This window comes from Polypterus senegalus, chromosome 12 (assembly GCF_016835505.1).
Source record: "Polypterus senegalus isolate Bchr_013 chromosome 12, ASM1683550v1, whole genome shotgun sequence".
Taxonomy (NCBI): domain Eukaryota; kingdom Metazoa; phylum Chordata; class Cladistia; order Polypteriformes; family Polypteridae; genus Polypterus; species Polypterus senegalus.
In genome coordinates, this window is record NC_053165.1 from 118,723,595 (window position 1) to 118,740,534 (window position 16,940).

Sequence of the window (16,940 nt, forward strand, 5' to 3'; positions counted from 1 at the left end):
CTGATGTTACCTGACCCATTACTTAGAAAAGGATTCACTTTTGTCTTAACTGTTTTCTAACTTGTACTTGGGGTTAAAGTACTGTATACCAAATCATTTAAAAAATCAGAAGATTTAACATTTGTAATAAAGGATATAAAAAACAGGTTTAATTAATAATTTAAACAATGTTATTTTTTTACATGCAAGCTTGGAAGAGTTTGTACATTTTTATGAATAAGAAAGGAGGGATCTTTGTTGTAACTCACATGGAGGATTTTTAGTGTCTTTTTGTTTATTTCCTGGTTCAAAATATCAGAGACTGCTTTTAAAGCTGATTGGCTGAAAATCATCCCACATAATACAATAACATATTTGCTTACATGTCTCCCTCAAACTGCTGACAGTAATACAAATTGAACAAGAGAAAATGACAATTACCATAAAATCTCTTATTGAATTCAACATATAAGGATGTGTATTTATCATTATGAATGAATACTGAGAAACCGTATGGCTTGTAGATAAAACATTTTGTATATACAGTTGAGAATGTTAATGATCCTATACCATTTACCAGAAATAATAGAAAGAGAAAAGTGACTGCGGGCTCCACTACACACCTGTAGATGTTGTTGAGCATAGATGGAGACGTCCCGACTTTCATATGTATAAAGAAGGAAAGGTGTTGATGAGCCTTCTTGACTATTTGCTGTGCCATCCATCCATCCATCCATCCTCTTATCCGAGGTCGGGTCGCAGGGGTAGCAGCTTAAGCAGAGAGGCCCAGATTTCCCTCTCCCCGGCCACTTCTTCCAGCTCTTCTGGAGAATCCCAAAGCGTTCCCAGGCCAGCCGGAGACATAGTCCCTCCAGCGTGTCCTGGGTCTTCCCGGGGCCTCCTCCCGGTTGGGCGTGCCCGGAACACCTCACCAGGGAGGCGTCCAGGAGGCATCCTGATCAGATGCCCGAGCCACCTCATCTGACTCCTCTCGATGCGGAGGAGCAGCGGCTCTACTCTGAGCCCCTCCCGGATGACTGAGCTTCTCACCCTATCTTTAAGGGAAAGCCCAGACACCCTGCGGAGGAAACTCATTTCAGCCGCTTGTATTCGCGATCTCGTTCTTTCGGTCACTACCCATAGCTCATGACCATAGGTGAGGGTAGGAGCGTAGATCGACTGGTAAATTGAGAGCTTTGCCTTACGGCTCAGCTCCTTTTCACCACGACAGACCGATGCAGAGCCGCATCACTGCGGATGCCGCACCGATCCGCCTGTCGATCTCACGCCCATTCTTCCCTCACTCGTGAACAAGACCCCGAGATACTTGAACTCCTCCACTTGGGGCAGGATCTCTCCCCAACCCTGAGAGGGCACTCCACCCTTTTCCGGTTTAGGACCATGCTCTCGGATTTGGAGGTGCTGATTCTCATCCCAGCCGCTTCACACTCAGCTGCGAACCGATCCAGAGAGAGCTGAAGATCACGGCCTGATGAAGCAAACAGGACAACATCATCTGCAAAAGCCAGTGACCCAATCCTGAGTCCACCAAACCGGACCCCTTCAACACCCTGGTTGCGCTAGAAATTCTGTCCATAAAAGTTATGAACAGAATCGGTGACAAAGGGCAGCCCTGGCGGAGTCCAACTCTCACTGGAAACGGGCTCGACTTACTGCCGGCAATGCGGACCAAGCTCTGACACGGTTGTACAGAGACCGAACAGCTCTTATCAGGGGTCCGTACCCCATACTCCCGAGCACCCCCACAGGATTCCCGAGGGACACGGTCGAATGCCTTTTCCAAGTCCACAAAACACATGTAGACCGGTCGGGCAAACTCCCATGCACCCTCCAGGACTCTGCTAAGGGTGAAGAGCTGGTCCACTGTTCCGACCAGGACGAAAACCACACTGTTCCTCCTGAATCCGAGGTTCACTATCCGGACCCTCCTCTCCAGAACCCCGAATAGACTTTTCCAGGGAGGCTGAGGAGTGTGATCCCTCTATAGTTGGAACACACCCTCCGGTCCCCCTTTTTAAAGAGGGGGACCACCACCCCGGTCTGCCAATCCAGAGGCACTGTCCCGATGTCCATGCGATGTTGCAGAGGCGTGTCAACCAAGACAGTCCTACAACATCCAGAGCCTTAAGGAACTCGGTATCTCATCCACCCCGGGCCCTGCCACCAAGGAGTTTTTGACCACCTCGGTGACTTCAGTCCCAGAGATGGGAGAGCCCACCTCAGAGTCCCCAGGCTCTGCTTCCTCATTGGAAGGCATGTTAGTGGGATTGAGGAGGTCTTGAAGTACTCCTCCCACCGACCCTAACGTCCCGAAGTCGAGGTCAGCAGCGCACCATCCCCACCATATACGGTGTTGACACTGCACTGCTTCCCCTCCTGAGACGCGGACGGTGGACCAGAATCTCCTCGAAGCCGTCCGAAAGTCGTTCTCCATGGCCTCTCAAACTCCTCCCATGCCCGAAGTTTTGCCTCAGCAACAACCGCGCGTTCCGCTTGGCCTGCCGGTACCTATCAGCTGCCTCCAGAGACCCACAGGACAAAAAAGTCCTATAGGACTCCTTCTTCAGCTTGACGGCATCCTCACCGCGGTGTCCACCAACGGGTTCGGGATTGCCGCCACGACAGGCACCGACCACCTTGCGGCCACAGCTCGGTCAGCCGCCTCAACAATAGAGGCACGGAACATGGCCCATTCGACTCAATGTCCCCACCTCCCTCGGGGCGGGTTGAAGTTCTGCCGGAGGTGGGAGTTGAAGCTACTTCTGACAGGGGACTCTGCCAGCCGTTCCCAGCAGACCCTCACAACACGTTTGGGCCTACCAGGTCTGACCGCATCTTCCCCACCATCGAAGCCAACTCACCACCAGGTGGTGATCAGTTGACAGCTCCGCCCCTCTCTTCACCCGAGTGTCCAAGACATATGGCCGCAAGTCCGGCGACACGACCACAAAGTCGATCATCGACCTGAGGCCTAGGGTGTCCTGGTGCCAAGTGCACATATGAACACCCTTATGCTTGAACATGGTGTTCGTTATGGACAATCCATGACGAGCACAGAAGTCCAATAACAAAACACCGCCGGGTTCAGATCGGGGCCATTCCTCCCAATCACGCCCTTCCAGGTCTCACTGTCATTGCCCACGGGAGCATTGAAGTCTCCCAGCAAAACGAGGGAATCCCCAGAAGGTATGCCCTCTAGCAACCCCTCCAGAGACTCCAAAAAGGGTGGATACTCCAAACTGCTGTTCGGCGTACGCACAAACAACAGTCAGGACCCTTCCCCACCCGGCGGAGGGAGGCCACCCTCTCGCCCACGGGGTAAACCCCAATGCACAGGCTCCAGTGGGGGCAATAAGTATGCCCACACCTGCTCGGCCTCTCACGGGGCAACTCCAGAGTGGTAGAGAGTCCAATCCCTCTCAAGAAGATTGGTTCCAGAGTCCAATTTGTGCGTCGAGGTGAGTCCGACTATATCTAGCGGAACCTCTCACCTCGCGCACTAGCTCAGGCTCCTTCCCTTCAGAGAGGTGACATTCCACGCCCCAAGAGCCAGTTTCTGTAGCCGAGGATCAGACCGCCAAGGTCCCCGCCTTCGGCCACCACCCAACTCACACTGCACCCAACCTCCTTGGCCCCTCCCATAGGTGGTGAGCCCATGGGGAGGAGGACCCACGTTACCTCTTCGGGCTGTGCCCGGCCGAGCCCCATGGGTGCAGGCCCGGCCACCAGGCGCTGCCATCGAGCCCCACCTCCAGGCCTGGCTGCAGAGGGGGGCCCCGGTGACCCGCGTCCGGGCAAGGGAAAATGTCGTCCAAAGTTTTCATCATTGGAGGTTTGTTGAACCGCTCTTTGTCTCATCCCTCACCTAGGACCAGTTTGCCTTGGGTGGCCCTACCAGGGGCATAAAGCCCCGGACAACATAGCTCCTAGGATCATTGGGATACGCAAACCTCTCCACCACGATAAGGTGACGGTTCAAGGAGGAGCTATTTGCTGTGTCCACTTCAAAATGTTAGTGACAGTTGATCATTCCAACAAATTTAAATCTGCTGATCACAGCTATCCCTGATGTAGAGAATAGCGTGATCTAAGTCAAATTGCTGCCATGAAGAGAGAATGATGTCCTTTATCCATTGTATCTGAAGGCAAATCTCTTCTCTGTAAGCCGTCTCATTATTGTTGTTGAGCAGGACTACAATTGTTGTGTCATAAACAAATTTAATAAAAACAGGTTAAAGAACAAACTATCATCCTTCTCTCAAGTTAAAGAACAAACTATCATCCTTCTCTCTGTGCATGTCTTTGCCTATATACTTTAATGATATTTTGTGACCTTAACATATCTCATATGCAACTTGTCTGTGTGAAAAGCAAGAAGAAAAGAAGCAACCTTGACATCACTGTCTCAATACTTACATTCATATCTTGACATCAGAACCTTAGTGGACAGAACACAAAAAGAACCTGACATTTTCCATCCATTCATATAAGGCTGACTAGGTACACTTACACGATCTGTATATAAAATATAAACTGTACATGGCAATGGCAAAGAATTACTCTAATTCGCACAACAGTTCAAATTCCAGCAGCATCTGATAAAATCATTTGAAATAAGAATGATAATGCAGTTATTAAAATATATAGTCCTGAAATTTTTCAACTATTTTAAGTGGTTGTAGTGGAAATGTAGACTTATCATCCATACGTCTTATTGATAAACATACCCTGTCTTTTATTTTGACACACGGGTCTTAATGAAAGGCAGGAAGTAGGTGCTTGATGTCGCTTATTGTTGTGTGCTTCTTAGTGCGCGTCAGAGAACCAGGAAGAGGGCTGTGATGCGGTGTGCGCTGTGACGTAGCTCCCGCGCTCAACTGTCGTTCGTCTTGCAGGATGGTTCGCCTGCTTCTCTCTGCAGCTCATTACAGAGTCGGGCGTTAACGAATCCTAACGCGCACTCAACTGGCAGTGGCGTTTAAGGCAAGAAGAGGAAAGTTTACTTATTTTTTTCTGGTGCATTTTAACACTTCATTGACTGTAATTGAAAATGCACAAGTTGCTGATAATGTCAGCGTTTGTACTGCTAGGTGCGTGGCTTGCAACTGGCGAACTGGGCTTGGACACCTCTACAGTTACTAGTAACTCGTCGGAGTCTCAGCCGCCGGACCCGGGAGTCCTGTCCGGTGATTCCAACTCCACCACACCGTACAACGTCGGCCTCAAGATCTCCTCCATTATCAAGGACCTACCTACTTTGAAAAACATCGTCATATTCGTGTGCGGCTTTACCGCTTTTCTCATCACCTGCTTGGTGGTTAAGGTGTTCAGGTGAGCCATGCGCGCAGGGTTTTCTGTGCCATTAGCTTTCTTTATGCCATTGAAAGGTCGTTTGATACGCTCAACAATCTTCATTTCTAACTGGCATTGTATGGATATTAACAGCTGTTACCTGTCTGGCATCTTCAATACGAAGAGAGGCGGCTTTAGTCTACTCATTTTTACAGATTAGTGTGAATTTAAAAAATGCCTAAAATACAAAACTGCTAAATGGATTGAAAAAATCAGGATTAAGATTTAGCTGAACAGTAACATGTGCGAGGCTTTGTTTTTGTTCTCTCTTGTCGTTCATTTATATTTCGACATGTGATTTACCACTTTCCGAAATAGTTTAGTCGCGGACTTTATTTGAGCTGCAGTTGGCTCTTTAATACTTGTATTGCTTATTTGTTTTTTTCTGTTATAACGTGGGACAAAAATTTCTATTGATATAATTGAATTCGGTTATTGCATAGATTATCCAGGGATCGGTATTTTTTCCAGTTGCTTACCCGTGCCAACAGTAGAGTTTATTTGTTCAGTGAAATAAGTCAACCATACAGTCTAGTTAGTTAGCTTTATCTTTATCACTGTTTATCAGCATTTATAGGAAAACGAAGACGGTAGTTTGCTTCTACACATATCATTTTTCTTCTTAATTTCAAGGAAAAATAGTTTTTAGATTACAGCATGGGAAAGGCGCTATATAAAGAAGATTTATTATTATTTGGGTAAAGCTACTTTTAGGCTTACCTACTTTATGTATTTTATTATAATCTCAAGTTACAGATTTTCTTTAATAACCAACTAAATATCTTGCTTTATTTAATTTTATAAAAGCCAATGTGTCTGTTAAGGTCTAAAAAAGTTAAAATAAATCTCCTCCCCAATTGTTTAGAATGTTGTCTTTGATTAATAATTTTTTACCTTTTCTAAACTATAGCAGTTTTAAATTTCAGTTTTATTTCAAAGCTAACTTTACCTTTAAAGGCTTTTTTTTTTTTTCATCAAATCTTTAATATATACTGTCTGTCATGTAAATTGCCTGCAATTAAAATGTAGCATGTTTGAGAACAAAGGTTAATAATAATAATAGGGTAGTAGAAACTGCCTTTTTCTTCCAGTCACATTTTTCAGTGAAAGATTGTGATGAGGAGAAGACGGGAATCATCCCTGGACGGGATGGTGGTCCCATCAGGACACAGACTTATACTGAACCAATTCACAGGAACAAATCAAGTGTGTCTCTTTAGAATATGGGAAGAAATGGGACTGCCAGTACGAAATCCATACATAATTTAGGAGATTATTTTCAAGCCCAGATCCCTTGACCTGTGAGTGTTAACCTGTTTGCTGTCTTGCTCTCCTGCATTAACATAACACATACATTTTAAGGCTGCGTAGCCACAGTGTACTCATGGGTAAAGACACCCAAATGATCCAAACAAGTTTTTCCAGTATATCATCTTAACTGATTATTTTGTACTGGGCGTCTCCTTAAATTTAAAACACAGATAAAGAGGCTTATATATTGTTCAATATGTTTGTTTTGCAATGTATTGAATGGAAAATTTAACAGTTTCACATTTTCGGCACCTTTTTTTTTATATCCGTATATGGGCATTAAAAATTAGATCTGAAATGAAGTAATGGCAGTTTGTTAGTTAACTTCAAACACAAAATTTACTGTATTGTGGTGAATTTGGAAGAAATGTGAGCAATAGGCAAGTGCAAAACTCAAATATGTGCAATAGAGCTATTAATAATAGAGACTGTAATTAATTGATATGTGTCAGTCTTTGGTTTTTAATCTAACTTGTAGATAAATCATAAACTAGTAAGATTACAGTGACACACAAGTGCAGGCTGAAAGTGTTGCAAATATGTGAGCAGTGTTTTATCATTGTTACTGTGTATGTATTCATGCAAGTCATAAATGCAATAAGAATATCCTATAAATCTGAGTGTTGCAGTGGCTTGCAAGTATGCCTCACAGCTTGTTTAGCTTATAACCCAGACCTGGTCACTGCCTTTGAAGAGCTGCAAGTTTTCACCATTCATGTGTGCATTTTCTTTGTGCCCTCCTTTCCTCACAAATCCCAAGGATATAATTATTTAGTTCAATATTACCTTTAAATTATTACTTTGAAAATGTTGTGGATTTCTGCATCCCTGGAAGGCTCCTGCCTTGTATCCAGAATTGCTTGGGTGCTGTGTGTAATATGTTATGTCAGAAAATTGGAAAGTTAATGTAAACCTGTCTGTTACTGACCAATTTTTAAAACAATTTTGACACTTCTGAATCATTTCCAAAATAAGCATTTCAGAAATAATTTGTGAAATATGTAAGGTTTCAGAAACAAAGCTAAACAGTTCAAAAAGAATATGCTATTAAGCAGCACTTAATGTCGGGTTAATGTCCATATAATAGTCTGATTTTCTGAGTCGCCCTATATTTCATCTTCATCAGTTGTCTTTTCATGTGCAGTGTAAGATGTGATGCCATGCCCAATTAACTTTCATGATTGGGCTTTTGCAGAATAATTTCTGTCATGTCAAAAATTACAGCTGGCTGTCTTGTAGTATGAGATAGTTTTGTAATGTTGCCAGCAAATTTCACAAAATTTATTGAGCAGTGAGTGTTCATTGTACAGTACATGTGTTTTCCTAGTACCCATGTTATGGCATTTCAATTAGTCAGAGCACACTTGTAGAGTTTTAGCTCATTTACAGGTAGGGGCTCTATCATGCAATGTAAGTAGTGCTTGACCACAATTTCTAAATAACAATATTTAGACAACACAAGTGTCATGGAAAGCAACTATTCTATGTCCACTGTGTTGGAATGAGTTTGTTTTTTTGTTTTTTTTGGCACATGAAGGGTGACCAGAGAGCGTGACATTGTAATGCGCAGGGTCCAATCAGGAAAGAGCTGTGTAATAAGCACAAATTAACCAGGGTTTGATGAAGTCTGCATGTTTTCCGAAAGATACCTTTTTACCTTTTCTTACCTAAACATTATGCTGGCTTTTTCAAACCTCTCTGCCTTTGGTGAGTATTTTCAAAAGTATTTTCTTTGGCTGAAAACACTGGGGAAGTGCAGACAAAAGTCGTTAAAGGATACAAATAACTTTGTTTTTAAATGAAAATGTACTAGTTTGGACAGGGACGAAGAGTGGTATTGCAGTATATCACTGTTCAATCAATCAATCAACATTTATTTATATAGCACATATTCATACAAAAAAAAAATGTAGCTCAAAGTGCTTTACAAAATGAATAGAGTAATAGAAGACACAATAAAAGATAAACATAAGTCAACATTAATTAACATAGAATAAGAGTAAGGTCCGATGGCCAGGGTGGACAGAAAAACAAAAAACCCCAAAAGCTGGAGAAAAAAATAAAATCTGTAGGGGTTCCAGACCAAGAGACCGCCCAGTCCCCTCTGGGTATTCTACCTAACATAAATCATCATATTTTCATGGAAGGACCTGATGATGATGGTCACGTAGACTTCTGGCTTTCAGTCCATCATTGTTGGAGCATCATGATGCTTTGAGTAGGTGGTGGTGGCGCAGGCCGCCACCACAAAGAAACCGGAAAAAGAAACAGAAGAGAGAGTAGGGTCAGTGCAGTTTTAGAGCCACCATGAATAGTTATTATGATGAATTGAACATACAGAGTATCAGTATTAAGTTATAGTGAAGTTATAAAAAGGCCATGTTAAAGTAATGTGTTTTCAGCAGTGTTTTAAATTGCTCTACTGTATTTGCCTGGCGAATTCCTATCGGCAGGCTATTCCAGATTTTAGGTGCATAGCAGCAGAAGGCCGCCTCACCACTTCTTTTAAGTTTAGCTTTTGGAATTATAAGGAGACACTCATTTGAAGATCTAAGGTTACGATTTGGAATATAACGTGTCAGGCATTCCGATATATAAGATGGAGCGAGATTATTTAAGGCTTTATAAACCATAAGCAGTATTTTAAAGTCAATCCTGAATGACACAGGCAACCAGTGTAGTGACATCAAAACTGGAGAAATGTGTTCGGATTTTCTTTTCCCAGTTAGGATTCTAGCAGCTGCATTCTGCACTCGTTGCAAATGATTTATGTCTTTTTTGGGTAGTCCTGAGAGGAGTGCGTTACAGTAATCTAGTCTACTGAAAACTGTTAAACTTTATTTAACTGAAATACTGAAAACTGAAAACTGTTGTCTGTCAACATGAGGACCAAAGTGGTCCTGGTTTCTATTAAGTGACTAAAGTAATCATTTATTGTTTTTTATAAAAGAAATTTGCATTTTTACAATTTAGAATCTGTTGGTGTTTGTCATGCATTTTGAAAAGCATAGGCAAAGTTGATGGGAGCACTTTTATAACCGTATAGGACGTTTTAAGGTAATTGCAAAACAGTGTCTTTTGATCTTGTTTATTTCTTCTATACCTTGTGGCTAAGATTATTGATTTTTTTTTTTTTTTACTTTTGGAAGATGGTAAACATTATATTTGTACATTTTTGAATATATTAGATCTGGAAAAAAAAGAAGAAAGACTCGCAAATATGATCTCATTACTACACCAGCTGAAAGGGTGGAAATGGCTCCATTAAATGAAGATAATGAGGATGATGAGGATTCAACGCTCTTTGATGTGAAGTACAGGTAGGCAGAGTTTCAGTGACATATCAATATTAGATGTATGCCTGAGCTATAAACATTATTATTACAACCATAATATGGAATTTTTTAAGTTCTTGTATTTTTAGATGTGCATGCACTATTCTCTATACTGTGTACACATATGCACATCAGTTTTCAGGGCATAGTGACCTCTGGGATTTTATAAGTTCATTGACTTTATCTCTGTGAATATTTGGTTGTTTGACTAAATTAGCATGTATTGAAGTTTAATAACTTGTTAGTATCTTTCTCTAAGTGCCTCTTAAAGAAAATGTAAACTGTAACTGAAATATATCAAATAAACAGCGTTTATTATATCCGACTGGAGAATGTTTGTGCTATAATGATTTTCATTTTGAGAATGGTGTCCTTGATTTTAATATCTTCATATTCTTTTCTACATGTGAACATATTCTTTTCTACAAGCACAGAGCCATGGGCATGAGCTAGGAATGTTGAGGTCCACATTCCTGGTTTTGGTGTTCCTTAGCTTGTGCTTGCTTGCTAGCCATTGGATCAGGCGAACTCTTCTGCTCATCTTAGTGGCTACCTTCTCCAAATGGTCGTGGAAGATTAGAATCAGCCACACTAATACATTACCCAAGTAAATTAAAGCACAGTGTGGAGAACTGGCAACCAAATGTAAATGCTACATGAGGTAAATTTAAAGCCTCTGACTTGCCCCACATTAAAAAAAAAAAAGGTTTCAGAATAGGTTGTCAATATGTACAGTATCTTAAAATGTTATTTTTGAGTTTCTTAAAAAATGAATGAAGACATGATTTTTGAACATTTTACCTTCATACCAACAGTTTTCATTACAGGACTGCCATTTCCATCCCCGAGTTTGACTTTTAGTATAAGGCCGTCAGTCGCTCCAGTCTCTACATTCCCTTCCTTGCTTCACCACGGGATTCACGTCTCCCTGCTGATAACTACAGCCTTTTATGTTTTATTGTTAATTTATTACCATTATAGTTATTGTGTGGGTATTTTAGACTTACTTTACATTGTTCAGGTACCCATTTCCTTTGTCATTCCAACCGTACCCCCATTAACATGTCTATCGAGGTGATCAACATCGATCAAAGAACTGTCACTTACCGAGTGGTTTCCATGCCCAGAGATGGCACCTACCTTTTCAATTCTCTTTGTTACATATTGCATGGCCATATCAGGCTCACTCTTGATATCCGGAGGAACATTGTGTCTTATGTATTGAATGACTGGGACAGGTTCAAGGTGTGGACTGATGACGGTACAGGAGATAATTATACTACACAGGAGCACTAGAAGAGTGAAATGCTTAAGCCCTTCACCTATGCATCTGCATGTGAGTTGATGGCTGCCGCTGAATTGTTCGGTTGTCTCTTTCAAGTGTACCGAAATGGCCAAATATTTTACACCTTTCGACAAACGCCAATACCTCTTAAACATCTTAGATTGACAGGTGACGATTTCAGTAGTGGACACTTTGATGTTTATGAATGTTTAAACTCTCAAAAGCTGGATGTGAAGTTATCGATGAAACCGATTGTATACTTAAAATGCTTGACAGATGCCGAATGTCTGTTCAACACAAGTCCTACAAATACTGTTGTAGTTGAAACAAACCATGAAACTCAAACTGATTATGACAGCAGCAATCCAAGCTGTGAGACTTGAAACAAGATTACTTCTCACATGGCCAACTGTAAGTTGCATGCTCAAGAGTAAGCTCAGCACACAGCTTGGTCATATTACAGCCGGAGGGCCGAACTCACAATGTGGTATTCAAAGAGATCCTTAACAAATAATTATTGGTATATTTTCCCTCAGTTTAAAAAGGTTTACTTTACTTCTTAACTAGCAGAACACCCGCGCTTCGCAGCGGAGAAGTAGTGTGTTAAAGAAGTTATGAAAAAGAAAAGCAAACATTTTAAAAATAACGTAAGATGATTGTTAATGTAATTGTTTTGTCATTGTCATGAGTGTTGCTGGCATATATATATATATATATATATATATATATATATATATATATATATATATATATATATATATATATATATATACACATACATATATATATATACACATATACATATATATATATACACACATACATATATATACATATACATATATACACATACTGTATATATACACACACATATATACATACTGTATATACAACATATACATATCTACATATATACTGTATATACACATATATATACAAATCTACATATATATATATACATATATATATTAGGTGGGACTCGATTAAAAAATTAATCCAATTAATTAGAGGCTGTGTAAGAATTAATCTTGATTAATCGTATGTAATCGCACGTAAATTTGCCCCAAATCGCAAATGTTTTTTTTTTAATTTAAAACGGTTTTAGTTGGCGACAGAATCAAATAATAGACATGGACATGAATATTGTAAACTGAAGCTGTTTTAATTTCTGAAAAAAGCTTTTAAACTGCATTTGAATTTAAAACAGAAACAAAAATATCATCCCTGGTTAAAATTGGGCAGACTTAAAAATAAAGTGGTAGTTTAAGTACTTTAAGTACATTTTCAGAATAGTATTGTCTTTAAATAATAATAACCAAAATTTCAACATAAAGTGCAGTTTTCTTCTTAAAAAATAAGTCAGAAACATAAAAGGTAATTTGACCAGCTTACTCTTTAAACTCTGAGTAACATTAGCCAAAATTATTTTGTACATTAGGCTAAAACAGTGTGATCATTGAACATTTTGTAATTAGATGTATTTAGAATTACTAACGGTCACGGAAGTCCAATGATCCCCAGTAAGAGCCACAAAGTCCGCTTTCTGTAATGCATCTAATTTTGCTTGCTTTTCAGTGTGCACAAAACCATGCTTTTATCAAGGCTTCGCGGGTAGTCGAAATGATCAGTCGTAGGAACGCGCTTTATTCCGACTCTAACATTTTTGTAGCTGTGATGTGTGCATCAGTGTAATGGATGTACCAGGAAATCATGCATTGACAAAAGTTCCCGTTTGCTTGGAATTGAAAGTGTGATTAAATGCGTTATTTTTTAACGCGTTATGGAGTACATGCATCGAAGCTTCTCAGCTGTGCTTGTGCTAAGAAAGGGAAAATTTTAAAAATAACGTAACATGATTCTGCGTTAACCTAATATTTTTCATACGTCCCAAACCAAGGAGATCTGAAGGTAAAATGAATCAGGTAGCGCATACATAGTCAGTACACCCTCTCGAATCAACCTCGAATGTCGGCGTTAGAGGCTTAAGACTCTACAATTAGCCACAGCGTGTGGCTTGTCTATGCTAAAGTATGTATTGTAGATCGGGTATATATATACATTTATATATATATACCCGTGTACCGCAGTGGAGAAGTAGAAGTTATGAAAAAGAAAAGGGAACATTTTAAAAATAACGTAACATGATTGTCAATATACAGTAATTGTTTTGTGAGTGTTATTGAATGTTGCTGTCATCAAGGATTTGATTATCATTATTTCTTTCAATCAGGCTCGTATTTGTAGGATGTGTTCAAGTTACATTCCGTGTTTGTCAATCGTTGTAAAGATAAGAGGTTTCATTCATCGATTAGTTCCTTACTGCATCAATAAACAGCTTGTCTTCCTCTTTATCTGAGATGTGACAAACTGCATGCACGTTTTTTTTACACTGTCTTCCTTTAGCAGGACATTCACTTTTTCCACCGTGTGCTTTGTTTCCAGTAGCTGCACTTATGAATATGATTGTATGTATAAGGCGCTTCATATTTTTTGCTGCCTTCTCAATTGTGTAATTCGGTTTTGTTCAGCACTCTTTGGAACTGTTGCTTTTGTCTGCGCATTGCGTCAGTTCACGTGAGCCGCTTGGTGTTCTTGCATCGAAGGTTCCCAGCTGTACTGGTGCCATCTCGTGTAATGTCAGCTAAGACCCGGCACTTAAAAGTTTCTCTCGCAGTTTCAATGAGTTTGTGCCAAACACCACCCTGACCATCTCATCTTCCTCTGCATAAGCACAGTCCTTCACCCGTGAACATTTACCGGCAGTGTTTGTATTGGATTGCGCTGATGGACGGCCTTATATGGGCAGGCACTAAATTACAAACGCTAGTGGCAGCCTGTCTATGAACTTAATTTAATATAAACTTACGGTTCACGCCGTGCTTTGTTTCCGCAGTAGCTGTACTTATGAATATGCTTGTATGCATCATTTGCTTCATAATGTTTTTCTGCCTTCTCAATTGTGAAATGGCGTTTTGTGCTCATCGCTGTTTGGAGTACTTACGTAGGAGGCGTGATGATGTCACACGAAACTCCGCCCCCCGCGGCCATCTCCAACTCAAGACTCCATTACATTATATGGGGAAAAATAGCTTCCAGTTATGACCCTTATGCGTAGAATTTCGAAATGAAACCTGCCCAACTTTTGTAAGTAAGCTGTAAGGAATAAGCCTGCCAAATTTCAGCCTTCTACCTACACGGGAAGTTGGAGAATTAGTGATGAGTCAGTGAGTCAGTGAGTGAGTGAGTGAGTGAGGGCTTTGCCTTTTATTAGTATAGATAAAAATTTTAAGGCAGTACTTCACCACTGCGAAGCGTGGGTATTTTGCTAGTGTATATATAGATATAGATATAGATATATAGATATAGATATATATATATATATATATATATATATATATATATATATATATATATATAGATATATATCTATATATCTATATATATCTATATATCTATATATAGATAGATAGATAGAGATATATAGATAGATAGAGATATATATATATAGATAGAGATATATAGATATATAGATATATTGAGAGAGAGAGATATATACTCGGCAAAAAAAGAAACGTCCTCTGACTTTCAACTGTTTTCACTTTCAGTAAACTTAATGTGTAAATATTTGTATGAACACTAGAAGAGTCAACACCATAAGACATAAACTAAAAATGTTTCACAATGTGTCCCTGAATGAAGGGAGGCTCAAAATCAAAAGTACCAGTCAATATCTGGTGTGGCCACCAGCTGCTTGAAGTACTGCAATGCATCTCCTCCTCATGGACTGGACCAGATTTGTCAGTTTTTGCTGTGAGATGTTACCCCGCTCTTCCACCAAGGCACCTGCAAGTTTCTGGACATTTCTGGGGGGAATGGCCTAGCCATCGATCCAAATTGATCCCGCTCCAGGGTACAGGCCTCGGTGTAACGCTCATTCCTTCGACGATAAACACGAATCTATCCATCACCCCTGGTGAGACAAAACCGTGACTCATCAGTGAAGAGCACTTTTTGCCACTCCTGTCTGGTCCAGTGAAGGTGGGTTTGTGCTCATAGGCGGCGTTGTTGCTGGTGATGTCTGGTAAGGACCTGCCTTACAACAGGCCTACAAGCCCTCAGTCCAGCCTCTCTCAGCCTATTGCGGACAGTCTGAGCACTGATGGAGGGATTGTGTGTTCCTGGTGTGACTCGCGCAGTTGTTGTGGCCATCCTGTATCTGTCACGCAGGTGTGATATTCGGATTTACCGATCCTGTGCAGGTGTTGTTACACGTGGTCTTCCACTGCGAGAATGATCGTCTGTCCTTCCTGTCTCCCTGTAGCGCTGTCTTAGGCGCCTCACAGTGCGGACATGGCAATTTATTGCCTTAGCCACATCAGCAGTCCTCATGCCTCCCTGCAGCATGCCTAATGCACGTTCACGCAGATGAGCAGGGACCCTGGGCATCTTTCTTTGGGTGTTTTTCACAGTCGGTAGACAAATCTCTTTAGTGTCCTGCGTTTTTAGAACTGTGACCTTAAATGCCTACTTTCTGTAAGCTGTTAAGGTCTTAACGACCATTCCACAGGTGCATGTTAATTGCTTATGGTTAATTGAACATGCATGGAAAACATTGTTTAAACCCTTTACAATGAAGATCTGTAAAGTTATTTGGATTTTTAAAACATTATTGTTGAAATACACAGTCCTGAAAAAGGGACGTTTCTTTTTTTGCTGAGTTTATATAGAGAGAGAGAGAGAGAGAGAGATGCACTGCCCAGCAGCATGCAGCTCGATTGGCATTCGCCATAGAATACCAGAATTGGCAGATGCACCACTGGTGCCCTGTGCTTTTTACAGATGAGAGCAGGTTCACCCTGAGCACGTGACAGAAGTGAAAGGGTCTGGAGAAACCATGGAGAACATTATGCTGCCTGTAACATCATTCAGCATGAGCAGTTTGGTGGTGGGTTAATGATTGTCTGGGGAGGCATATCCATGGAGGGTCACACAGACCGCTACAGGCTTGACAAAGGCACCTTGGCTGCCATTAGGTATCAGGATGAAATCCTTGGACCCATTGTCAGACCCTATGCTGGTACAGTGGCTCCTGGTGCACGACAATTCCTGGCCTCATGTGGTGAGAGTATGCAGGCAGTTCCTGGAGGATGAAGGAATTGATACCATTGACTGGCCACTTTCCTGACCTAAATCCAATAGAACACCTCTGGGACATTATGTTTTGGTCCATCCAATGCCACCAGGTTGCACCTCAGACTGTCCAGGAGCTCAGTGATGCCCTGGTCCAGATCTGGGAGGAGATTCCCCACAACACCATCTGTCATCTCATTAGAAGCATGCACCGATGTTGTCAGGCATGTATACAAGAACACAGGGGCCATACAAAGTGCTGTGTACAATTTTGAGTTGCTGCAATTAAATTTTGGCAAAATGGACTAGCCTGCCACATCATTTTTTCACTCTGATTTTTGGGCGTCTTTGAATTCAGGGCTCTGTAGGTTGATCATTTTCATTTCCATCAAACGATGTGGCATCCTTTCATTCCTAACACATTACCCAGTCTATATCAGTATACATATCCAGGAGGATTTCTTTTTCCCATTGAGATCTGATGTGGTTTCAAAGTGTCCCTTTAATTTTTTTGAGCAGTTTATATA

The 16,940-nt window shown here is 41.1% G+C and overlaps 1 protein-coding gene across 1 annotated transcript in view; it reads left to right on the forward strand.

Moving 5' to 3' along the window:
* The first annotated feature begins 4,867 nt into the window (after window positions 1-4,867).
* The window catches only part of fam174b (family with sequence similarity 174 member B), a 53,847-nt gene continuing 41,774 nt past the window's right edge, over window positions 4,868-16,940 (forward strand). Inside the window, exons 1-2 of the mRNA XM_039773300.1 lie at window positions 4,868-5,331; window positions 9,852-9,983. Of these exons, the coding sequence (XP_039629234.1) occupies window positions 5,051-5,331; window positions 9,852-9,983 (413 nt within the window). The 5' untranslated portion in view covers window positions 4,868-5,050. The remainder of the gene's footprint in view (window positions 5,332-9,851; window positions 9,984-16,940) is intronic.